The following is a 27,678-nucleotide window of genomic DNA, read 5'->3' on the forward strand; positions in this document are numbered from 1 at the left end:
TCTCCCCGTGCCTGCGTGGGTTTCGCCCGGGCATTCAAGTTTCCTCCCACATTCGAAAAACATGCATGTCAGGTCAATTGGCCGGTCCAAATTGTTCCTAGGTGTGAATGAGCGAGCGAGTTGTCTGTCTCTGTGTGCCTTGCGACTGCCTGGCAACCAGTTCAGGGTGTCCCCTGCCCACTGCCCGGAGATAGCTGGGATGGGCTCCAGGACCCCCGCGACCCTACTGAGGATAAGCGGCGCAGCTAATGGACGGATGGATGGATATTTAGTTAATTGCACAATACTGAGCAGTAAATAATCTGGGTTTTTTTTTTAGAAGGAGTACATTTTTGTCTGAAAAATTACTTGACGTATTTGCAAAATACTTGAATGTAAGACTTTTCGGCAACTTACAACTCAAGAAAAAAAATATTGTTCATGTAAAGTCGCAAATGTGTTCGGTCAGACTGCTGTAAGGTTTGACAACACGACTAACGCAAAAAATGTTGAGCTGTTTTTACTCCAAGATCATGCATACTTTAGATAACATGTTTAACACACTGTGCAATGGAAGAAACTCACTGAAAGCTACAACAAGGTGCATCCACCGCTTCAACCGCGGGGACAATCGCCTGACATTGGCCCATAAACCACTTTAGTCCCCCTCCTCCTCTATTCTCGCATGTAAGCATGCACGCTTACTTTCCTTTACTCCAGAAGTTTTAAACTCACGGCCCGACAGCCAATTGCGCCACCCAGGATGATAGTTTTTGGCCTCCGCCTTAATATGAAAGTTAAAGGGTGTGTATTATTTTCCCACTAAATGTCGCTTTATTCTGTCATGCCACCAAAAACGAGTGCTAAAAGCACAACGGAAGAAGACAAATTACAGAGACTCAATGTGACCAAAACGCACCAAATTACTTTTGAAGAGAAATAAGAAAATAAAAAAGAAATAAAAAGAAAAGAAAAAATAAAGAAATCTAAATTAAAAATTTTTTTTTTAAAAAATGAAGCAATAAGAAATAGGACAAAAAGTAAAGCTAGAGAAAAAAGGAAAAATGAAATAAAAAATAAAAAAGAATAAGGTAAAAAAAAGAAAAATACAAATAAAATAAAAAGGTCAAAAAATAAACAAAATTGAAAAAAGAAAAATGAAATAAAATAAGACAAAAAGTAAAACTCGAGAAATAAGGAAAATAAAAAAGAGAAAACAAAAAAGGAAAAAAATTGTGAAGAGAAAAAACTACTTTTTTCCTTTTTAATTTATTTCTTCCTTTCTTTCTCCTTTCTGTTTCTTTTCTCCATTTTGCTTTTTTGCTTTCTTTTTTCTTCCCATTTTCATTTTTTTAACATATTTTTTCCCTATTTTTATCCCTTTAAAAACAATTATTTTCTCCTTCTTATTGTCTTCCTTTGAGAACTGTGCAAAGTTAGCTATTTTTGGTTGTGTATTTCTCAGACTCCAATGCTATGAAATTAACCTGTTTTTATATTCCTAATATACAAGTAATGACCACACACACACATAGTCACGTTTCAAAAGATCAGTCTATTTCTATTCAGTCTAATTCCATTATTTGTAATACGTTTCAGTCTAATTTTCAATGTAATGTAATATGACACTCATGTGTGACTACATTTCCTGCTTATGTGTGACGTCAATAAACCACGCCTACTGACCGGATGTTGTCAGTACGGCCCAAGCAACCTGGCAAGATGGCGACTGGGCCGTGCTCCCTTCATCCACGAAGAGGTAAAAACTCGATAAGTGCTTTTATCTGAATAATTCCGCCAGCAACGAGTTTATATCTTTATAAACTCTGACATTTTTGGTGCCGTAACCCGGATGGTGTTTTCTTTGAGCCTTTGTCCTGGATTGCATACGAACGTATGGCATCCTTGGAGCGGAAAACAAAATGGCGGCCATAGCAACATCAGGGTAACAACGAAAGATTTTGTTGAAATCGGCTCAGACAACTTCCATTTGAACCATTTGAAGTTGGCGTACGTATTCAGTTAAATGCATTTATTAAAATATAATTAGGATAATATTAATAATATTAAGAGAAGCCATTTTATAATAAAATAAACCGATATAATAGGGGGGGCTGATATTGAAGCGAGACAGCGCGCGCCAGGCTGTCGAGGCCGTAAAAATATTAGCTAAGTATATTACCCTTTCATCTAAGAAAATACCAGTTAAGAATTAGTGTGTATTTTAATATTTAAACTATGTTAATAGTTTAAAACGGGATCAGGTGTTTGTGTCGGGAAAATTAAGGCCCAAAAGATACACATTTCTAAAACAGTTAAGATACGCAAACGGTGAAGTCTTCTGTCGAAATAGTGTGAGTCTGACGCAGTTTAGATACGCAAACGGTGAATCTTCTGTTGAAGACAGTTAAAACTTCGCAATTGTGTAAACGCATGGCTTCAATAAAAAGAAAAAAGGTGCACATTCTAAATTAAGCAAATTTTATTAATATCCGTTTTGTCTGGGCCCTGTGTGTCTTAATTGTCTTTCCTGTAAACTTTTCACTTCGATTGTCTTATGTTTGTCATTTGTGTTCAGAAAAACGTTTCAAAGTGCTCTTAAAGTGTCTAAAAAAGTGAGGTGTTTAGAGGAATTGATAGGACACCGTGTAAGGAGTCGAAAAAACTGACTTTTTGAGAAATTGGTGTCCAACGCGAAAGGTGCACAACATAAGGGCCGCGGGCAACATGGGGCTCCCCAAAAAATTTCCGGTCCTAATTTTTTTGTTTTTTCAATTGAAAATCGATAAATTAAGGAGTGAGAAGTTTAGGAAAAAATATGAGTGAGTGATTTTAGATGCATTAAATCAAAATAATGCCAGAATAATACAGAAAAAGATAAAATTATACAGAAAAAGATAAAATGTTCCTGTTTTCAGTTCAAAATTGGAAAATTAGGGACTGGGAGGACTAGGAAAAATCTGATTGAGTGAATTGGAATTGATTAATTTGAGATAAAAGGCATTTTTATCCAAAAAATTTGAAAAATCGTTAGTAAACGCTTCCTTTTAAAAAAATATGGAATGAAAATGTATCGATTGGAATACAAATGAGTAAGATAACTTGCAGATCAAGGTATGTAATTTTCACATTAAATAGGTGAAGCTAAAATAGTAGATTTAATTGTTTTGAAGGAAAAATCAAGTGAGAGGATTATACGTCATTTTTGCACTAAATTGGTGAGGTAAAGAGCCAATGTGAGAGGGGTAAAATAAAGTGAACATTAAGGATTAATACAAAAGAGAAGAATAGGTAAAATAAGGTAGAAAGAGGGAGAAAATGAAAGTAAAAATTAAGGAAAAAAGAGACAAAGAGAATACAAGAAAGAAAGAAAGAGAAATGTAAAGGGAAAAAGTTAATTACCGTATTTTCTGCACTTTAGGGTGCACCGGGTTATAGGGCGCACCCCCAAAAAATAGTTTTTGGTCCTATATCTTCCATAGATAAGGCGCACCGAATTATAAGGCACTACAACGGGAATGTCGACAAAACAGTCAGATGATTCAGTCCAACTGATTACCCCCTTAACATTCCCAAAGCTTGCAAAGAAGCAAATACGTGTCGTAGACACGTGCGGATGCGGTGTCCGTACGATGTCATTCAAATGCATCATTTCAAATATCATTCGGAAGGTTAAAGTCTTGGGATTCAAGAAATGCCAAACATTTCTTAGTTTCTATTTTCTTTTTCGCTCGCAACTTTACTGTGCATATGACAATAAACACTTGGAATTGAGTTTAATTCTCTCAACTCATCACAGCAACATCAAGATCATTCTAAAACAAGATACCGGGAAAATATAAAGCCGCATAGCTCACCTAAGTTCTCATGTTCAATAATGATACGCAATCATGGTCTTCTTACAACCGTGAGTGAAGTAAATCCAGGAGAGTAAATTATTTGCAAATACAGACTAATAAAACATGTTTCTTTATGGTGTACTTTAGCAAGCTTGCTACGCCATTGCTAAACTCGGCCAATTGCAGGGTTTGTTTTGGCCTTCTAGCCAATCCGAGGCTCCGAATAACTTCAGCCAATAGTGATCGATTTAACGGATGATTGACACATCTTTTTCGGCCAATTGCAGGGTTTGTTTTGGCCCTCTAGCCAATCCGAGGCTCTGAATAACTTCAGCCAATAGCGATCGATTCAACGGATGATTGATACATCTTTTTCGGCCAATTGCAGGATTTGTTTTGGCGCTCTAGCCAATCCGAGGCTCTGAATAACTTCAGCCAATAGTGATCAATTTAACGGATGATTGACACATCTTTTTCGGCCAATTGCAGGGTTTGTTTCGGCCCTCTAGCCTATCCGAGGCTCCAAATAACTAGCCAATAGTAATCGATTCAAATGATGATTGACACATTGGTTAGCCAATGAAACGCCGGTATATAAATCCCAGCATACACCGCGGACTACTCCACGTTCGGGGGAAAATCAAGTCGGCGGCTGTTGCGTAAGTTGCGAGACCTTGTGATTTAATGTTGATCCATAAATAAGACGCACTGTATTATAAGGCGCATAGTCAGCTTTTGAAAAAAATTAAGACTTTTAGGTGCACCTTATAGTGCGGAAAATACGGTAAATAAAAAGATATTTGTTGAAAATTGGGTAAGACACTGAGTCCCTAATGCCCCAAATAAGCAGGTTAGCGCCTTACATTGCTGCACGGCTGCTATTGGAAATTGTGAAGCACACTATAAAGAGCTTTGGGGAAGTTTTGATTCGAAAAGCTATATAAATGCAGATCATTTCATTTTAAATCTAGTTGATTTAAAATGAATGGGTAGGTATGAAACACAACACATTATATAGTGTTTTTTGAGGTCTTCATTGACTTGAAAAACACTGTATAAATAAAGACCATTTTACCATTTATAACATTACTTTTATAGAAAAGCTACAAAAATAAAAGAAAATTATTACAAGGATGAATATCTAATAGAATGCAAATGAACATGGACATAACATATTGTTCTGCTTTAGAAGAAGAAATAAATACCACAGAATACATAAACAACTGATATTATAGAGCAAAGATGCTGAGCACTGTGGTAAGCAAAATAATCAAAGAAGTTTTTCCACACTTGGGTCCGAGTTAAACCTCTCGGGTTTTATCCAGCCATTCATTTGCAGTTAGCCACAAAGGAAAAAGGAATGCAATGGCAAAGTATTAAGATAACAAAAATTCTACTCCAACAATTCTATAGAAATACGATACAAACACTACATTATTTCATTGTTACAATGAGAAAATATTACAGATGTATTACGGAAATATTAAAATGGAACTACCATGAAAATACTACCATGGGTATACTTTAAAATTTGATTTTACAGTAAAACTATTGCACTGCTTTATAAGTTTTAGAGATGAAGATAACAATAAGATGTGGTTCTTATCTCATTTGGACACCACATGGCGACCCCCCATGGCCAGACCAAACCGCAAGACCAAAACAACGATGAGAAGTTTGGAGTGCAGGAAATCTTTGTTAAATGACAATTTTGTGGCAAAAAGTTGTGTCCCGGGGACATACCTTGATTTGAGACTATGCGTCCCTAGCAAAAATGATGCGTCTAGGACCCAGGTACGTGGGCAAACGAGAATACTGAGTGTATAATACAAGATAATTATACAGAATAGTTTAAAAAGAAAGAATATGTAAATAACAAGACTAATCATTTCTCGTTGAACATGAGAATAGCGAAAGGGTAAAAACTCCAAGAACGTGTAGTTTTGCTCCTAATAATAAAGCAAAGACGAATAAAGCACAGACTGCGACTGGGATCTTATATGAATAACGTAGCTGAAGCTATTTCAGTCACTGAATGAAATGTGTTTTCTTTAAAAAAAAAAAAAAAGAAAAAGGACACACAAGTATTAATAGTCAGACCAGGTCATGTTTATTTGTATAGCCTTAATCACAAAGGATAACGAAGGGCTGAACAGAACAAAGACTATTGCACAGAACAAAGACTTTTGCACGGAACAAAGATTATGAAAATAAAATAATATAAATGTGAGTCAACAAGATTCAGTGCATCCGGAAAGTATTCACAGCGCTTCACTTTTTCCACATTTTGTTATGTTACAGCCTCATTCCAAATTAATATTAATTTAGTCTCTTATCTCAAAATTCTACCCAAAATACTCCATTATGACAATGTGAAAAAGTTTTTTTTTTACTTTTTTTGAATTTATTAAAAATAGAAAACTAAGAAATCACATTTACATAAGTATTCACAGCCTTTGCCATGAAGCTCAAAATTGCGCTCAGGTGCATCTTTTTCCACTGATCATCCTTGAGATGTTTCTACAGCTTAATTGGAGTCCACCTGCAGTAAATTCAGTTGATTGGACACGATTTGGAAAGGCACACACCTGTCTATATAAGGTCCCACAGATGAGTGTGCATGTCAGAGCACAAACACCAAGCATGAAGTCAAAAGAACTGTCTGTAGACCTGCGAGACAGGATTGTCATGAGGCACAAATCTGGGGAAGGATACAGAAAAATTTCTGCTAATTTGAAGGTCCCAATGAGCACATCGGGGAAGAAGGGCCTTAGTCAGGGAAGTGACCAAGAACCCGATGGTCACGCTGTCAGAGCTCCAGCGTTCCTCTATGGAGATTGGAGAGCCTTCCAGAAGGACAACCATCTCTGCAGCAATCCACCAATCAGGCCTGTATAGTAGAGTGGCAGGACGAAAGCCACTCCTTAGTAAAAGAAACATGGAAGCCCGTCTGGAATTTGCCAAAAAGCACCTGAATGACTCTCAGACCATGAGAAACAAAATTCTCTGGTCTGATGAGACAAAGATTGAACTCTTGGGTGTGAATGTCAGACGCCATGTTTGGAGGAAACCAGGCACCGCTCATCACCAGGCCAATACCATCCCTACAGTGAACCATGGTGGTGGCAGCATCATGCTGTGGGGATGTTTTCCAGCAGCAGGAACTGGCAGACTAGATAGGAGAGAAGGAAAAATGAATGCAGCATTATATATACAGGGAGTGCAGAATTATTAGGCAAGTTGTATTTTTGAGGATTCATTTTATTATTGAACAACAACCATGTTCTTAATGAACCCAAAAGTCTCATTAATATCAAAGCTGAATATTTTGGAAGTTGGAGTGGGGCTTTTTTAGTTTTAGCTATTTTAGGAGGATATCTGTGTGTGCAGGTGACTATTACTGTGCATAATTATTAGGCAACTTAACAAAAAACAAATGTATACCCATTTCAATTATTTATTTTCATCAGGGAAACCAATATAACAGCTCAACATTCACAAATATACATTTCTGACATTCAAAAACAAAACAAAAACAAATCAGTGACCAATATAGCCACCTTTCTTTGCAAGGACACTCAAAAGCCTGCCATCCATGGATTCTGTCAGTGCTTTGATCTGTTCACGATCAACATTGCGTGCAGCAGCAACCACAGCCTCCAAGACACTGTTCAGAGAGGTGTACTGTTTTCCCTCCTTGTAAATCTCACATTTGATGAGGGACCACAGGTTCTCTATGGGGTTCAGATCAGGTGAACAAGGAGGCCATGTCATTAGTTTTTCTTCTTTTAGACCCTTTCTTGCCAGCCACGCTGTGGAGTACTTGGATGCGTGTGATGGAGCGTTGTCATGCATGAAAATCATGTTTTTCTTGAAGGATGCGGACTTCTTCCTGTACCACTGCTTGAAGAAGGTGTCTTCCAGAAACTGGCAGTAGGACTGGGAGTTGAGCTTGAGTCCATCCTCAACCCGAAAAGGCCCCACAAGCTCATCTTTGATGATACCAGCCCATACCAGTACCCCACCTCCACCTTGCTGGCGTCTGAGGCGGACTGGAGCTCTCTGCCCTTTACCGATCCAGCCACGGGCCCATCCATCTGGCCCATCAAGACTCACTCTCATTTCAGTCCATAAAACCTTAGAAAAATCCGTCTTGAGATTTTTCTTGGCCCAGTTTTGACGTTTCAGCTTGTGTGTCTTGTTCAGTGGTGGTCGTTTTTCAGCCTTTCTTACCTTGGCCATGTCTCTGAGTATTGCACACCTTGTGCTTTTGGGCACTCCAGTGATGTTGCAGCTCTGAAATATGGCAAAACTGGTGGCAAGTGGCATCTTGGCAGCTGTACGCTTGACTTTTCTCAGTTCACCGTCAGTTATTTTGCGCCTTGGTTTTTCTACACGCTTCTTGCGACCCTGTTGACTATTTTGAATGTAACGCTTGATTGTTCGATGATCACGCTTCAGAAGCTTGGCAATTTTAAGAGTGCTGCATCCCTCTGCAAGATATCTCACTATTTTTGACTTTTCAGAGCCTGTCAAGTCCCTCTTCTGACCCATTTTGCCAAAGGAAGGGAAGTTGCCTAATAATTATGCACACCTGATATAGGGTGTTGATGTCATTAGACCACACCCCTTCTCATTACAGAGATGCACATCACCTGTTATGCTTAATTGGTAGTAGGCTTTCGAGCCTATACAGCTTGGAGTAAGACAACATGCATAAAGAGGATGATGTGGTCAAAATACTCATTTGCCTAATAATTCTGCACTCCCTGTAGATATCCTGGATGAAAACCTGCTCCAGAGCGCTCTTGACCTCAGGCTGTGGCGAAGGTTCATTTTTCAGCAGGACAACGACCCAAAGCACACAGCCAAGATCTCAAAAGATTGGCTTCAGAACCACTCCGTGAATGTCCTGGAGTGGCCCAGCCGGAGTCCAGACTTGAATCCGATCGAACATCTCTGGAGAGATCTGAAAATGGCTATGCACAAACGTCTCCCATCCAACCTGATTGAGCTTGAGATTTATTGCAAAGAAGAATGGGCAAAACTGCCTAAAGATAGGTGTGCTAAACTTGTGGGATCATATTCAAAAAGACTTGAGGCTGTATTTTCTGCCAAAGGTGGATCAACAAAGTATTAAGCAAAGGCTGTGAATACTTATGTAAATGTGATTTCTTAGTTTTCTATTTTTAATGAATTCAAAAAAAGTTAAAAAAAATACTTTTTCACATTGTCATAATGGCGTATTTTGTGTAGAATTTTGAGATAAGAGATTAAATTAATACAATTTGGAATGAGGCTGTAACATAACAAAATGTGGAAAAAGTGAAGCGCTGTGAATACTTTCCGGATGCACTGTAATTCATAAGTGACAAGTATGCATTGTTTTATATTGAATCAATAAGAAAAGATTGATGATTATAGAGAGAGGAAATGACAATTAAAAAGTTTTGACATTGAGTTCCATTTGGCAATTTTTGAGATTTTTGATGTTTAGACAGTGTGAGGGTTTGGAATTTTGATGAGTTTAGCCCAAAGGACAAGACCCTTTAGGAGGACAATTGAATCCACACTGAATTTTTTTAAGAATGAGCGTGTTACGATTGACAAATGATTAATAAATATGTAACAAATGCTGACTTAAAGTTTGTGTATATGTACATGAGGAAAATTGATACATTTATCCTGCAAAATTATATACGCTGTTTTATTTCACTTATACTCATAAAAGTCGAACTGAGTTTTGAACTCAGTTGGGGGGAAATTTTTAAGAGGCTGGTAAATTCCAAATTCAGAACCAGACACGTGAAATGTTTTTGGTCAGAATTCAGTATAATAAAAGTTAAAATCTTACACTAGTTTTGTCCGCAATTGAAGAAAAATTGTCTTCTGAATAAGCTCTCCATAAAACTGTTTTTTGAAGTTTTGGACCGATAGAAAAATATTACACAAAAACAATATGCTATAATATAATACAATCAAATGTTTGTCAAATAGCTTAACAATAATCAATTAGAATGACCATACACCATTAGAGTATCACCCACATTAAAAACATTTTTGGATGGTATTTTTCATTCTGGCAAAATCATTCACTTTAAGCGTGAATCACCTGTTTTCTTTGTAAAATACTGTTATTTTAAACAAATTTACTTACTGAAAAGATAATACATCGGTTATGATTTTTACAAAAAGCAAAACAAAGAGTGAACCATAACAGTAAAAGTGTTTCATTTGGCTAAGTTGATGATTTAATGATTTACCCTGGTCTTTTCGGGCACTTTTTATACCGCCTATGATATACCGAGCGAACTTCAAAGAGATCCGGCATCCTTGTGGACAGCTATTCCTCTTAATAAACGACGACAACGGCGCCGTAAGGACAGAAAACAGAAGCGTGGTTGCCGTGCAGGTAGATGTGTGAAGCGTGCGAAGTCTAAGCAGCAAGATGGACGCGAGGATGTAACTAATTTCACCATTCATTCCTCGCCGGACAACCGAAGCTTTACACTCAGCGCACACGAAAAGCCACAACTGCGGCATCTTTTGAAGATCTCGACAAAGACTACAAAGAGTTCAGCTAAGTCAAATGATTCAGCAAAGCTAAAATTTGGTCTGTTAAATATTAGATTGCTTGCTCCAAAAGCTTTACTTGTTGATACCATTATTCGTGATTATAAACTTAACTGTATGGGTCTTTGTGAAACTTGGTTACGCCCGGATGAGTATTTACCGCTAAATTATGCTTCTCCCCCAGACTACGAGAGTAGCCATATAGCACGCACGTTGAAAAGGGGTGGTGGTGTTGCGCTAATTTCTGAAAAATCGCTCAAATTTAATCCTCGTACCTCTAATAATTACAAGGCGTTTGAGGCTCTTGTGATGAGTTCCTCTCTATTGTCAATTTATGTAATAACTATCTATCGCGCACCTGGGCCATACACAACTTTCTTAGACGAATTTGCTGAACTTTTGTCTGAACTAGTAACCTATGCAGACAAAATTATAATTATGGGTGACTTTAACATTCATATGAACTCCCCACTCAGTTCACTTACTATTGCGTTTAGGTCTCTAATTGATGCATTTGGTTTTAATAAAGATGGGAACACGCTAGACTTGATTCTGACTCGAGGAGTTTTAACCTCAAACATTATGGTGTTACCGTGTACTACCGTTATCTCGGATCATTATTTAGTTACATTTGAGGTGCTAGCTAAATGTAGTGTTAAAAAAGCTGAAGGATTTAGCGGACGCAATATAAGCACTGGCACAGTTTCTGAGCTCTTTGAACTTCTTCCTGGAGCAGTTGCGTCCTTTCCTTCATACAATGGCTCGATTGACTCACTCATGAATGAGTTCAATACCACCCTGACTAGTGTCCTGGATTCAATAGCGCCCATAAAGCTAAAATCACGTCCTAAAAGACGCACGCCATGGTTTACTGATGAAACTAGAACCCTTAAACAAGAATGCAGGAAATTGGAAAGAAAATGGCACGCAACCAACCTTGAGGTTTTCCATCAAACCTGGTGTGACAGCTTGTTAAAGTATAAAGCGGCCCTTGCCTCTGCAAAATCGGCCTACCTTTCGAAGGTGATTGCGTCTCGAACAATCCCAAAGCCCTTTTTGACACTGTAGCATCGCTTACAAGGCAACAGACTACCGCAGATAGTTCGACGCACTCTGCTCATGAGTTAATGGTCTTCTTTACTAAGAAGATTCAATGCATACAGGAAGAAATTGACAAGACATTATTAAGACCACACATATTAAAGGGCTGAAATCTACAGATGCACGACAGGGTGGCTGTCCTGGGAAATTGTCCGCTTTTAGTGAACTGTCACTTGATGATCTCAAACAGGTGGTGAATGCGGCCAAACCGACAACTTGCCAGTTCGACCCGCTCCCAGGTTCACTTATTAAAACTCTTTTTGGCGTCCTTGGGCCTTCAGTTCCAAATATTATAAACATATCACTCTCCTCAGGTGTAGTTCCAGCAGCTTTTAAGTGCGCCATTATTAAACCCACACTGAAACGACCCAACCTTGATCCAGAAATCTTAAGTAATTATAGACCTGTGTCAAACCTACCTTTCCTCTCTAAAGTACTTGAAAAAGTAGTGGCACAGCAGCTGAATGTTTTCATATCCGAGAATAACCTTTTTGAATCCATGCAATCAGGATTCAGGGCTAACCACTCTACTGAGACAGCTCTGATCAAGGTAACAAATGATCTCCTACTGGCAATGGATTCTGGCGCTTCATCACTTTTGCTGCTGCTGGATCTTAGTGCTGCCTTTGACACAGTGCACCACAATTTCCTACTAGAACGGTTGGAAAAATGGATTGGTCTCTCAGGAACCGTCCTCTCGTGGTTCAGATCCTACCTCTCAGATAGGACGCACTGTGTTAAATATGGTGAAATGACATCTGAGCCCTTTAATGTTACCTGCGGTGTTCCACAGGGTTCAGTGCTTGGCCCCCTTCTTTTCAGCATTTACATGCTTCCATTAGGTGATATTATTCGCAAGTACAATATCAGCTTCCACTGCTACGCAGACGACACTCAACTATATCTTCCGTTGGAGGAATCTACCACACTAAACTGTGGAAATTTGGAGGCCTGCCTCATTGAGATAAGAGTGGATGTCACTCAATTTCTTGCGTCTTAACTCTGAAAAGACCGAAATGTTAGTCATTGGTCCATCTAAATGCCGTGACTTATTCTCAAAAACTGCTGTGAACATTGACAAATGTCACATCACACAGAGTGACTCAGTTAAAAATTTAGGTGTCATATTTGACCCTGATCTATCCTTTGAAATGCATGTAAAGAAAATTACTAGAACCGCTTTCTTCCATCTTCGTAACATTGCTAAAATCCGTTCAATACTGTCTCAGTCTGATGCGGAAATTATAATTCATGCATTTGTTACCTCCCGTCTCGATTACTGTAATGCACTACTCTCTGGTCTCCCGAAGTCTAGAATCAAGTCTCTTCAGCTGGTACAAAATGCCGCAGCGAGGCTTTTAACTAGGACAAAAAAGTACGATCACATAACACCGATTTTGGCTAACCTGCATTGGCTCCCAGTTAGCCATAGATGTGACTTCAAGGTTCTCTTAGTATTGTACAAAATCATACATGGACTTGCTCCCTCTTATCTTTCAGATCTGATTTGCCCCTATGTCCCGGTCCGAAGCCTACGATCTGAGAGTGCCGGTCTTCTGGTGATCCCAAGAGCAAAGAAGTGTTCTGCTGGTTCGAGAGCGTTCTCCATCCGGGCACCGGTGCTGTGAAATGCTCTTCCCCCTGAGATCCGATCTTCAACCTCAGTGGAAATGTTTAAATCTAAACTTAAAACTCACTTCTACTCCATAGCATATGAATAACCTACTCTTCTCGTCGGCTGAAAAATAGTCTGTGTAATATAGTGTAATAATCTGTGAAGCCCTTTGAGACTCTTCGTGATTTAGGGCTATACAAATAAAGATGACTTGACTTGACTTGAAAATAGAAAAATACACACACAGAATTTTGGACAATGACCAATCCACAAACAGAAAACCCCATGTCACTCAAATCAGGGTGAGTGATTCTGATGATGATAATAATTAACAACAAATTCAGTGACTGGAATTAGTAAATAGCCAAATTTGAGATTTAGAGCTAACAATTTTGAAAAATAAATTGTTTTTGTTTGATTTAAAGTCTTGGGATAAAGTGCTCAAAATGGATACAGCAACTTAAAGCGGGGATTTTGCTTTCACCTATTATCAATAAAGATAATTTAAGAAAATATAAGAAACCTATATAAATAAATGAATTAGTTGTTTTTCAGGTTAAATTGTGCCATGAAAAATGTCTTAACAGGGGGGATAAAAACATCTAATTAGCATAATTAGCATTACCTAATTAAAAAATATTTTAGGTCTCTTTCTATCTCTATTTCTCACTATTTATCTCTGTTTCTCTCATCCACACAGGAGACAGTGACCCCTGGTGATCTGATGCTGGTAAAACAAAAAAAGGCCTGGTCCAGTCCACGCTGGGACAGCCCTTACAGGGATTCACCAGGGCCACTGCAGAGGGATGAAAATGAGACGATCATCGATCCCCTAGCCCAGGGGTCGGGAACCTTTTTGACTCAGAGAGCCATAAAAGCACAATTTTTGGAAATGTGTTTCAGTGAGAGCCATATAATATATTTTAAGACTGAATTCAATTAAATGTGAGCATAACAAGCGTCTTAATTTATTATTTTAAATAATGATGTTATAATACTCACCATTAATGCGTCTTCTGGTGCTGCATGGATTTGCTGATGGTTTTGTAGTCTGGTTGGTACTTGGTGAGTTAAAGCTTCATGCAGGCATTGACGCCTTCATCCGTTAAATGTGATCGTAGGTTGGACTTGATGTTTTTGAGATGTGAAAATGACTGCTCACATGAATACGTCGATCCAAACATTGTCAATACACCAATTCTCACACGCCTCAGTGTGTGGTATGTGACTGGAAGCGCGTTCCAAGCTTTGAGAATCAGCTCGTCTTTGGATTGAAGTTTGTCCAGTTCTGTCCTCATGTGCTTGCTCGCCAACTCCGCTTTCTGTCGTGCAATTCTTTCCAATTCTTCATTCAGTGATTTGAACTTGCTCATCCTCATCTCTGAGGCCTTCAGGTCAGCCACTTCTGCTTCAAAATCTACCAGGGAGACATCAGGAATGCAACTCAGGTCGGCTGTGTTCAGTGAACACTCGTTTGGATGGGTGGTGAACTTAATAAGACCACAGTGCTCACGAAATTCTCCAAAGTGCGCTTTGAACGACTGGAGACCGGATGTGAAGCCAGCTAGCTGGTGGAGATGTTTTGAGCGGGCTCACTTGTTGTGTATGCCTCTGTAAACTCTGTTTTTCGAAATGTAGTAAGCGACCTATTTCAAAATCCTTGATCAAGAGCTCCAGCTTGTTTTCAAAAGCAAACACAACGTGTTGAAGGAATAACACTGTATTTCCAACGCCTTGCACTTTAACGTTGAGCTGGTTTAGATGTTCGGTAATATCGACGAGATAATAAAACTTGAGGAGCCACTCAGTTTTCGCTACCTCAGGATGCTCGTTGCCTTTCGTTTCAAGAAAAATCCGTATTTCGTTGAGGCAAGCCGTAAAACGGCTGAGCACCTTTCCTCTTGACAACCAGCGCACATTGCTCTGCAAAAGCAGACCGTGCAAAGGGGGCATGGCGTGTGTCGAAGTGCCGCTTAACATTCGACTGTTTCATCGATGCAATTTTGTCATAGCAAATTAGGCATACCTCTTCACAAAGGCAAATTCTTCGGGCTGTTCGTCCTGAAATGTACGATATTCATCATCTTTTTTTCGTTTCGCCATCTTCTCCGTCGAAGAGTTAGCTTTGAGCTAATGACCAACGGCCAAGTGCCAATGGACGCAAAAGGGGGCGTGTACCTGTGCCCCCCAGTAACGGCCAACATCGGGTATTATCATCCAATTAAAATAGACAATCGCTCGTGCAACTGCAACTCTGCACAAGACACGATCAATAGAAAATCGATGCATTTAAGCAAACGATAATTTTTTTAAACCCAAATCTGCGAGCCAGATTTGCGAACCATATGTTATCATCAAAAGAGCCATAGGTTCCCGACCCCTGCCCTAGCCACTATGATGATCCAAGCGGGTAAGGCCAGTCGGGCCCCTGCTAACATCGACGCCAACAAAACGACGCCAAAAAAACACCGGACATGTTCCACGATCCCGTTTCCTGATCGGAAAAGGCTACCCCATTGCCACAAGCGAGGCCCTCGTCCAGTTTGAGAGGCAGCTGGGCGGTAGCTACAAAATTCATGGTTTTCTTCATCAGCCCACGGTAGGGTGATGCCGTCATTTACAGGACACATACCAGGATACAAATTTATGTTCGAGCACACCTTTGGCCACCTTTCCAAGAAAGCTCTAGAGAAGACCCCAACCCCAAAAACAGTGAGAAGAAAGGAGATTGGTTCGACTTCTGCTACTGTTTTATTGAAATCTTTGGACATTAAAGGCTGCATTACTACATTGGTATCAGCTCTCTCACATAACACACTTTCATTGATAATAGCCAGATATTGCACAAGTCTGATATTTACACTAGGGGGATGCACGATTAACATCATAGTTACTGGTCTAATCAAAAATTGCACTGATTAAGTGATTGATTGATTCTTTGATTGACATTTTTTTTCTATTCTCTGTTCAACAAATGCTAGGTCAATAACTTTGACAGTTGAGATAACAGAAGGAAAAAATGTCTTATGGGGAAAACCTGGAACTTTGTCCTGTCCTCTTGACAGTCTTCACATTAATCAGATCATGTAACGAACGTATTATGGCAAAGGTAATTACATTTAAAAGAAAATACATCTAATCACTCAAAGAAGATTTTTCTAATGCGTTTTGACATTAGGGCTCTTATAAACTCAATGAAGGATTTTTGGTAACAGGCGATATTTAATATATTTTTTATTTTGTTTTTATTTCTATAGTAAGACATCCAAACATTTTATCGATGCCGGTTGTCATATTTGCTAGAATTTAAAATTCAATATTGTTTTTAATGAAAAATGGTTTTGAATGTTTGTTCATGCATACCATTCTTGGTAACATGGCACCAGGCAATCGTATTCTAATCTGATGCTACTTTTAGCGGGCGTTCCAATGTTATTGCAAATGTGATGAATTAACAATGTCTTTAGAAATTTCTTCCCGTACGCATTGAAGGCCATAAAGGCATGGGCTGAATGGGTAATTCTATCTGAGATAATCTGTTGCCTAGTTACCGATGCTACAGTTTTGAAAAGGATTTTGGGGTTCTTTTCTTTTTATTTTAATTCTCGCGGCTTCCATCAATGACCCTTATAGTTAACAATTGCTTAGCTGGGGATTGGTTTTCATTTTTGAGAAGAATGAACTACACTGAAAAATAAGCGTTTGTTGTTGTTGGTTTTAGTTGTCCAATTTTTTTTTGTCTGTTTTTGTTTTATCCTGTTTTTCCAGAAAAAGACATTCCTGGGAGGAGAGGATTTTTTTTTCCTTTTTAAAGGTTTTTGCCTCTCCATGAGATTACCAATCTGATGTTTTCTTTTATGATGTTTTAATTAGAAACCGCTGGTATTGTTTTCAGTAGCCTAGATGGTAAGGCGCCCGCTTTGAGACTGGGAGGTCGGTGGTTCGCGCCCCGGCCGAGTCATTCCTAAGACTTAAAAAGTGGTCGGCGGCGCCCTCTGTTGGCTGCGGCTGCATCGGCTCGCTACAACGGGTCAGGTGCAATCGACATTTCGTTCTGTGTACATTGTTACACAGAATGACAATACAAGGAAATTATTATTATTATTATTATTATTATTATTATTATTGATGTTCTTTGAAATTCACAACAGGGGGGAAACGTAAAGTTAGCTAGTTGTGTATTTCTCAGACTCCCATGCTATGAAATTAACCTGTTTTTATATTCCTAATATACAAGTAATCATCACACACACACATAGTCACGTTTCAAGGATCAGTCTATTTCTATTCAGTCTAATTCCATTATTTGTAATACGTTTCAGTCTAATTTTCATTGTAATGTAATATGACACTCATGTGTGACTCCATTTCCTGCTTATGTGTGACGTCAATAAACCACGCCTACTGACCGGATGTTGTCAGTACGGCCCTGGCAACCTGGCAAGATGGCGACTGGGCTGTGCTCCCTTCATCCACGAAGGAGGTCAAAACTCAATAAGTGCTTTTATCTGAATAATTCCGCCAGCAACGAGTTTATATCTTTACAAACTCTGACAACCGCTAGGTAAAAATTGGGAAAAAAAAGAAATTTTTGCTCACTATTAGTATCTGTAGTGTGTAATCTTCCTCTGACTCATTTTTGGTCACACTACACATTACAGCAACATCTCATGACAAATATAAAACACTGTCCCTTTAAGAAGAGCGGAATATTTTTATCAGCGCTGTATTTGTGAAAAAATTCGCCCTAAGCCCAGAATGTCTGGAACATTGCTCACCAGTAAGGGTTGCTGTGATGGGGCTGGAAGTTGGTAAGGCAGCAGTTGCAGCATACGAAGGGCATGCCTGGGCTGGAATTACATCGTCAACACCAAAAAGTCTAAAGGAAAAACAGATTTATTTATTCATCAACAACTGATCCGTTTGTAATACCAATTTTATTTGAACTGGTTTGTTAAGTTAAACGTAAATTTGGTAAGATTGCAAACAAAAACATTTCTAGTGCTGTTCAAAATAATAGAATTTCAATGTGTCTAAACTGAATATTTCAGGTTTTAGTATTTTATGTATTGTTACACGCCAAAGAAGTTACCAGTAGGTTCAGTAGATTCTCAGAAAATAAACAGGACCCAGCTTTTTTAATAGGCACACTCCGAAGACTGTGCAATTGGGCAAATAGTTCAAAAGGGGTGTGTTAAAAAAAATACCAGCGTCTGCTGCTGACTCTAGAACCTCTATACTATTTTGTAAAAGGGTAGGATTTAGCAATTCTTATATTTAGTTGCATGACCACAGTTTTTTATACAGTACTCAACCAACTTGTGGCACCTTTCAGTTTTTTATTTCACTCCATGATTGCTTACCAAGATTCCACAACTTATTTACATTTGGTGTTTTTTCTTTACAAACATCATTTTTGATACCACCCTACAAGCTCTCGATTGGACTGAGATCAGCATAAGGCAACATAACCGCTTCAAGTATCTTGACATACACAAACTGATCAGTGATCTCTGGTATGCGATAAATTGGCTTAACACCAGTGTCTGAAACTCATGACAAAAAGTTACCGGACACCAGGGCAGACAACTCTGAAAAGTTGCCTGCCCAGCCATAAAATTGCCTGCCCCATTTTCACAACTTGAAACACAATAAGACGACTAATCGCAAAAAAAACCAGATTGTTGCAAAGTATTAAGGATTGATAATCAGAAAATATAACAGAAAAACACTTTAAAATTAGGTTTACTATAAATCTACTTATAACATTCATTGCATGGATATGACATTGCTGTTTTCCATCTGCCATCAGTATGTACCTGTATTAGCTCATCTTCATTCATGCAATGTTTGCGTTGCGTCGTCTGCTACAAGCCACGAGAACTCCTTTTTCCACAATGCTTTTAATGTACGTTTATGTTTTGTAGCGTCATAAATTTTGTCAGCTTCTTTCGAATCTTTCTTCTGCGGCTGAGGTTTTGGCTTGATTCCTGACCACTTATCGATTTTTCTTGTGTTCTCTGTGCGTCTACTTTGGAAAATGATATGCAAATGCAAGACCTTATAACATTCGTGAAAGTCCGGAAGCACAAAGTTATTCGATGCAGGCTTCTAATCAGATGCCGAGTATGCAAATCGCCAAACGAACCGAAATTCCGAAATTGCCAAACCAAACGAAGATTTCGAAATCAGAATAAAGCAAACGTTTGATTTGGAAAAATAAATAAATAAAATTGAAACATTTTTTTTCTTTCCTGAAAAAGTTGTCGGCCACCCGGGCAGAGACGTTGTGTAAGTTTTACGCCCGACGTAAAGATGCACGCCCTGGGCATCCGGGCAGACGTTATGTAAAACACTGCTAACACTAGAGTAGGAGAAACATGCCCAGAAGTTTGGGGGTTGTCTCACACACAAAATGATAATTTTACTTTCATCAGTCCACAGATTGTTCCTCCATTTTTCCTGTAACTGCAGACTGTGTTTGATCGTCCTGGAGCTGATCATTGCCTGAGCCTTTGCAATTCTAGTTTATCTGGTCCATTTTAAAAGTTAACTTCAACAATTCTCCGTTTTTTCTACCTATTTTAAGGCATTTGTGATCGTTTTAGCTGAACAGCCAACAATTTTTTGCACCTCTTTACATTTTCTTCCCTCTCCAATTAACTTTTTAATTAAAGAACATCTTGAACGACCCATTTTCCTAAAATGCATGTTCAACCTGTGCTGGCTTCATCATCCTTAAATAGGCGCAATCCGATTCACACCTGTTTATATTTTTGTCGGTCCCCAAAATAGATGAACTAAGAGATTGGTTGCCACCATGCAATTTTTTTTAACACACCCCTTTGAACCATTTATCCAGTCTTTGAAGCGTGTTAATTATGAATGCTGGGTCGTGTTTGTTTTCTGCACCTCATGGTAAGTTGTCTCTCATGTAACAATAAAACATATACTAAAAACCAGGTATATTCTGGTTGGTCATTGCACTGCTACTATTTTGAACAGCACTGTATGCATAAAGCAAAAATGTTACCGCAAAACATTCAAGAACAAACTGTGTGGATTTATAATGAAGGTATACCTGCAAAGCCACATTTGAATTTAGTATGTGTTATTGTCATGCAAATGGTTAGTATCAAAATGTTTTTTATTTTATTTTAGAGATTAGGACAAATTAGTAAGGATTGGTATTCGTGTTTTTTTAAGTTTAAATTGAGTCATACAGAAAACTGATTGATGGATATTTTTGATTGACCCAGCAAATGCTATCAGGGTAAACAAAGCTGATAAAGAAAACCAAAATTAAAAATAATAACAATAATTGAAGGGGAAATGTTATTTGCCCTTATTGCATTCAGAAATTGTAGAGTCCCTTTTACTGAACTTCACTTGGTGTACATCTATATCAGGTTTGCATATACAAGCCCTAGCAAAAAGTATGGAATCACCAGTCTTGGCCAAGCCCTCACTCAGACATTTGTTTCCGAAAACCTAAATCACAAACATGAACCAATCATAGTCCTTCCAAAGTGCATATTGGCATTCAGAAACACTAAAAGAAGTTAAGAGAAAACATTGTAATGGTCAGTATATTTTACTTTTATAGAGCAAGTGCAGAGAAATAAATGTGGATGACTCAATCCTGAGGAAAAAAACAAATTGAATTGATCCATTGTGTGTAGAAAAAATAGGAACACACCGAGTCAATTTCCTTTCCTTAACCTGTCTTAGATTACCGTAAATTCCGGACTATAAACAGCTACTTTTTTCCCAAATGTTCAGCCCTGCGGCTTATTCAGTGAAGCGGCCAATTTATGTAATTTTTCTAACGGCAACCAGCAGCACTCGAGTACAAAAGGTAGAATTTAGACCAGTGGAATTGTGCGCCGAGGTAGACTGCATCCTCTTAGTTTATGTTCGAATTGTCCGTAAGACGTGAATTTCTCAATTGCGATACGGCTTTTTTTAACAGCTACGCTTTGTGCGTTGCGAGCGTGTTAGGAGTAGCATGGTGGTACCTTTCACAGGCACGGTTTGGGATGAAAGTTATATTATTATTATTAAAGCTTTGAAAACTCTCTCGGTGTACCGTCTTTCTTTGTAAATATGTGTAACCATGTATAATATGTACTTGCAACTGTATATTTTTGTAATGTATTTATTTTAGAGACTTATTGTGATATGTTTTCTACGAGCGAATCAAAAAGAAGGGGCGGAGCAAACGCGGGCTGACTGGAAGTGGGGTAAAGCTGAGTTAAATCTCATTGTTGCAGCGGACAATAGTGGACATATATTTTTCCCACCCTTAACTTTGAAATATACATTTTTTTCGTTGGATTACTTTCAACGGGACCTGGACTTTAAAGGTTTGCATTCAATTCTAACTACCGGTATCATTTTCCGTTCATTTTGCTGATTGTGGTGGATGGATTGTGTACTATATTTGCAGTTACAATCGCGGCACCTAAGGTCAGGTTTGGGATTAACTTGTGACTGTGTTACATGTTTAAATGTTGGCGCGTGCGGCTTATATACAGATGCGGCTTGTCTAAGGACAAAACAAATAATGACCGCAAAATGTGGTGCATGCGGCTCATAATCAGGTGCGCTCTATAGTCCGGATTTTACAGTAAGTCTGCTTGTCAGTCAGCAGTTAAAAATAGTGCACACCTTGGAGGACTCCTGGACTAAGTGGATTGGCAAGAATCATGGCTCCAACAAGAGAGATGTCTCTTGCGACCAAAGACAGGATCGTCAAACCTCTTGAAGAAGGTAACTACTCGTATGGTTGCCAAAGATGTGGGCTGTTCACAGTCAGCTGTATCGAAGATTTGGACCAAGTACAAACAGCATGGGAAGGTTGTTAAAGACAAGAGTACTGGTGGGTCAAGGATGACATGTTGGCGTCAAGAATATCAACTAAAAAGCCATATGTCTTGAAAGCAAAAAATACACAAGACAAATAAAGAAGAAATAGGAGGAAGTTGGAGTCAATGTATGTGACAGAACTGTGCAAAATCCCCTAAAGGAAATTGGATTTTCATATAGGAAAGCTAAAGGAAAAGATCGTTGACGATTAAACAGAAAAGAACAAGACTGCAATGGGCTAAGGAGAGGCAATTATGGACTGTGGATGACTATATGAAGGTTATCTTCAGTGATATGTCACGAATCTGTATTGGACAAGGTAATGATGCTGGAACTTTTGTTTGATGCCGTTCCGGTGAGAGTTACAAAGAGGACTGCCTAAAGAAAACATCAAAATTCCCACAGTCCTTAATGATATGGGGGTGTATGTCAGGTTAAGGCACTGGGAAGATGGCTTAGGTCAAATCTGCAATAAAAGAACAAGTTTACATTGACATTTTGAACAGCTTTCTTATTCAATTGAAAAAAATGTTTTGGGATGATGAACTCATTTTCCAAGATGACAATGCATCATACCACAGAGCAAAAACTGTGAAAACATTCCTTTGCGTAAGACCCATCCAATCAATGTTATGGCCCGCAAATAGCCCAGATCTCAACCCAATTGAAAACCTGTGGTGGAAATGAAAAACAATTGTCCACAGCAAGGCCGACCTTCAAAGATGATCTGGCAATTGCAATTAAAGAGAGTTGGCACCAGATTGATGAAGAATACTGTTTGTTACTCTTTAGGTCTACTCTTCAGTGACTGCAAGCTGCGTAAAAGCTAAAGGTGGTGTAACTAAATACTAGGGATATGTTTTGATTGTTATTTCTTTGTCTGTTTTTTATGATTCCATACTTTTTACTTTTCCTCAGAATGGAGTGATTCCATATTTTTTGCCCTGTGCTTGGTCCATACAAGTAGCATTTACCAATTACCGGATTCCTTTTAGTGTTTCTGAATGCCAAGGAGTTGCACTTTTGAAAAACGTTATTATTTTTTAATGCTTTTAATCTGCGTTTGTTAAAATGTCAAAATAAGTTTTTGTCCAAGACAGATGATTCCATACTTTTTGCTTGGGGTTGTAGAAAGAAATTTTCCTTTCAAAAATGCTCAAGCTCAGCGAGGTTCAATGGAGATGGTTTGTAAACAGCAGTATTCTGCTCTGCCCCTAGATTGGATTGAGGCCATTCGAACACCTGAATGTTATTATTTGTCAAACAATCAAGTATAGATTTCACTTCATTTTTCTCTTGGAAGATAAATCTCAGCCCCAGACTCCCAAAAGTTTTGCACTCAAAACAGTCATTTTTTGGCTCCATTCATTTTCCCATTCTTTTTTTCAATCAATTACTTTGTCCCTGCTGTCACCACCATTTCTGACAATGGAGATGGTGTTTTGAGGCTGATGAGCTGTATTGCTTTTACCAAACATATCGTTATGCATTCTAGACAAAATGATTTTGGTTCCATTGACAAGAACTCCTCTCACATGTTTGGAATGTCGCTCATGTGTCTTTTGGCAAACCTTAAACCAGACGTATTATGGATATTTTTGGGAAATGGCTTTCTACTTGCCAGTTTTCCATAAATGTGCAGAGTACAACTGATTGTCAACACTCTTCTTTCTCAGCAAAATAACTCTACAGTTCATTCAGAGTAATCAAAGACTTCTTGACTGAATCGCGGAACCACCTTTTAATTGTTTGAGATTATTGTTAGGAAAAGTTGTCTGGGTCTTGGTAGATTTGTAGAGGTCTTATACTTCTTCTATTTCAATATGATTATTTGCACATTGTTCATTGAGATGTTGAAAGCTTGGGAAATATTTTTGTGTCCAACCCTCAATAGTCTTCTGACCTGCCTGGTGTGTATGTTGTTCTTTTTTATGCTCTCAGCCCTTTAAACAGAACCTTGTGACCAGCACAGGGCAGGTGCATTAATACTGAGACTGCATCACACACAGGTGGATTGGATAATTCAAAGATCCTCACTGAACTTCTATAGAGAGTTTACAGGAAAGACAAAGAAGAAGTAATCAACACAGCCCACAAGATAATTGGCTGCTCTCCACCCAGTTTGGAAGAAATTTGGCTTTCAATACAGCAGCACAGCCATCAACATTATAAATGACTCTTCCCACCACAGCCAACGCCTCTTTGACCTGTTGGCCTCTGGTAGACCCAGAAATCTACAGATCCCGTCAAACAAGGACAAACAGGTTCATCCTTAGGGCCATCACAAAACAGGGAAAACATATATGTTGCGACTTATTTGGGAATTTTTGGTGCTGTTAAATGTTATTGGACTACTTTTAATTGTACTATTGTTAACCATGTGCACTATTCTTTCAATGTTATTTATTGTAACTAAGCACTACATCGTAAATATTTTTTGACTAGCATCCTGACAGTCTTCTTTTTTTCTCTTTATAGTCTCAATTACATGTTTACCCATGTCTAATCTCATTGATACAATGTTACACAGTTTTGAATAAGTTCAATTACTGCATCGAAGGTAAAGGGGCCAAGTATTAATGCATATCCCACTTTTTTAGTTTTGTATTTGCTAAAAAAGTAAAAAAACAGTGAAAACTGTCGGGCCCTGCTGTTGAACAAAAGAATGTGTTGTGTCACCCTGACCCAAGTGACATGGCCGCTTTCTTGTGTCCCGTTTCATCTGGAGGGACAAAAGCATGACCAACTTAGGTGCCGAGGTGCCTAACTTTTATGGGTGTTTGGGCATTTGGGTTGGCCATGGTCCAAAAATGTTTGTGTGTGTTTTTGCTATTTTTTCCCCCTTTTTATTTTATTTGTTATCGTATGTGTTTGTTTGCTGTCGGTCACCCCTCTTGAGGGATATGACCAGGGTAGATAGATTAAAAAAAAAAGTAAAAAATGTCCAATAAATGTAATTCCGCTTGACAAATATTACCAAATTGTTGTTGATTCTTGACTGGAATGTTATTTGTAACACTTTTACGGGTGAAGCCTAAAAAATACTTTAACAGCCTGACCTGTGATTGTGCACCAAGGTGCATTCGCCTCCGTCTTGTGGGTTTACATCATAGATAAAGAGTTGGCCATCAGCTGTGGCCACCAACAAACGTGGATGCTTCTGAATCCTGTGGGTCATTGGATCAAAATTCAAAACCATCAATGGTGTTTACCCAAATAATTTCCCATCTATATCTATGTGCCTCGGTTTCAACAAACTATTGCACGAAATGTGAATGAACTGTCAACAAATGGAGGCTTACATTGTCAGGGCACACACATTCTTCTGGGTAGATGAGACAAGATGAACTGTGGCAAAGGCGCGGTCCTGGCTCATCATACCAGATACCTGAGCAGGTAAAAAGCTGCTGGCTGCTGTGAACATTTTTCCCACATAGGCTGACCACGAGGTCGACTCATTACTGCTATGAAAATAGATAAAAGTTTGGCTCAACTACAAGCAGCATGGAGTTAAAATTACTGTACTGTACTACTGTCTGGTCTCTCTAAATCTAGCATCAAGAGCCTGCAGCTGGTACAAAATACTGCAGCAAGGCTTTTAACTCAGACAAGAAAGTTTGATCACATTATCCTGACTTTGGCTGAACTGCATTGACTCCCTGTCAGTTTGAGATGTGATTTTAATGGTCTGTTGGTATTATACAATTATGCATGGACTAACACTCGGATATCTTTCAGAGTTATTTTCCCCTATGTACCTGCTCAGAACCTTCGCTCAGAAAATGCTGGTCTACTAGTGATACCGAGAGCCAAGAAGAATTCTGCAGCTTCAAGAGCGTTCTCCTTTGGAGCTCCAGTGCTGTGGGACGTTAGACCCTCTGAGATTCGATCTGCAACCTCAGAGAACTGTTTAAATCTAGGGTTAAAACACACTAATATTCTATAGCTTATGAATGACCTATATCTCATGTTAAGATAGATAGATAGATAGATAGATACTTTATTCATCCCTGAAGGGAAATTCACATTTCCAGCAGCATCCCTGAGCTGAGAACAGTACAATAATAAAGCCAAAAGAATACAATATACAAATACCCAGTGTGACGTGCAAATGCCCACTGTAGCGTGTTATATAAAGTAACTAAATAGTGCTACACAGAATACATATTGCAGTAAGATTCGGTAATATCCAATGTAGGTGGTGTGGTTTAATGTGGGCCTTTACTCTGCCGGGTGGAGTTAAAGGTGCAAGTGGTTTGCGTCGCTCCATCGGACAAAGTCCTGAATCAATTTCCTGTACTCCTCCTCCTGCCCGTTTCTGATACATCCCACGATCGCAGTGTCGTCGGCAAACTTTTGCACATGGCAGGACTCAGAGTTGTACTTAAAGTCCGATGTATATAGAGTGAATAAGAACGGAGAGAGAACGGTCCCCTGCGGAGATCCTGTGCTGCTAACCACAGTGTCCGATGTACAGCCCCCCTGTTTCACATACTGGGGTCTGCCTGTCAGGTAGTCAGTAATCCATTCTACAAGGTGTGAGCTAACTCCCATCTCTGTCAGTTTCCTACTCAGTAGCAGAGGCTGTATGGTATTGAAGGCACTGCAGAAGTCCAAAAATGTAATCCTCACAGCCCCCTTCGCCCTATCCAGGTGAGAGAGGGATCGGTGTATCATGTATACTATAGCATCCTCCACTCCCACCTTCTCCTGGTAAGCAAATTGCAGTGGGTCGATGGCGTGACGGACCTGTAGCCTCAGGTGGTGCAGCAGCAGCCGCTCCATGGTCTTCATCACATGTGATGTCAGGGCGACCGGCCTGAAGTCGTTGAGTTCCTCAGGTCTTGATTTCTTTGGGACTGGGATGATGCAGGATGTTTTCCACAGCTGAGGGACCCTCCCCTGTTCAAGGCTCAGGTTGAAGATGCGCTGTAGAGGGTCTCCCAGCTCAGACGCACAGGCTTTCAGCAGTCGGGGGGATACTCCATCCGGACCAGCTGCCTTGCTGGTTCGTAGCCTTCTCAGCTCTCCACACACCTGGGCTGATTGTTGATGTCATTGCAACATCCATTGGCGCCTGGTCATCCTGGAAGGGGGATTACCTCATGTACAGCCCCTTCTCAAAGTTTCTTAATTTCCTCATGCTGAGGTATTGAGTTTTCCCTTTTCCTCATGTAGGTTTTAGATCAGGGGGTGGTATAAAAATAATCCAGAGTTTGAGACTTCTTGTTATTAAGTGCTATACACTTAAACACTCACTTGCTCACTTGACTAATATTTTCTGTATACCGTATTTTCCGCACTATAAGGCGCACCTAAAAGTCTTAATTTTTTTCAAAAGCTGACCATGCGCCTTATAACACAGTGCGCCTTATATATGGCTCAATATTAAATTTGCAAGGTCTCGCAACTTACTCAACAGCCGCCGACTAGATTCTCCCCCGAGCGCGAAGTCGTCCGCGGTGTATGCTGGGATTTATATACCGGCGTTTCATTGGCTAACCAATGTGTCAATTATCATTTGAATCGATCACTATTGGCTGAAGTTATTCGGAGCCTCGGATTGGCTAGATGCCCAAAACAAACCCTCCAATCGGCCGAGTTTAACAATGGCGTAGCAAGTCCGCGGTGTATGCTGGGATTTATATACCGGCGTTTCATTGGCTAACCAATGTGTCAATCATCATTTGAATCGATCACTAT

General features: G+C 39.2%; 1 protein-coding gene across 21 annotated transcripts in view; it reads right to left on the minus strand.

Annotated features, from left to right (window-relative positions):
* The window catches only part of wipi1 (WD repeat domain, phosphoinositide interacting 1), a 111,908-nt gene that overhangs the window by 18,683 nt on the left and 65,547 nt on the right, over positions 1–27,678 (minus strand). For 6 of the 21 annotated variants that reach the window (XM_088328751.1, XM_088329037.1, XM_088328957.1 and 3 more), the window contains exons 9-11: positions 25,278–25,439; positions 25,035–25,142; positions 17,886–17,986 (exon numbers count right to left, since the gene is read on the minus strand). In XM_088328751.1, coding sequence (XP_088184877.1) covers positions 17,886–17,986; positions 25,035–25,142; positions 25,278–25,439 — 371 coding nt within the window. Of the gene's footprint in view, positions 1–5,919; positions 6,709–6,789; positions 6,991–14,109; positions 14,525–17,885; positions 17,987–25,034; positions 25,143–25,277; positions 25,440–27,678 lie in introns of those variants that run through there. The other 15 variants (XR_015849776.1, XR_015849676.1, XR_015849693.1 and 12 more) reach the window with 9 other exon arrangements.

The sequence above is a fragment of the Urocampus carinirostris genome, chromosome 1 (genome assembly GCF_059441175.1).
Source record: "Urocampus carinirostris isolate Australia breed hairy pipefish chromosome 1, RoL_Ucar_1.0, whole genome shotgun sequence".
In the NCBI taxonomy this organism is placed as follows: Eukaryota; Metazoa; Chordata; class Actinopteri; order Syngnathiformes; family Syngnathidae; genus Urocampus; species Urocampus carinirostris.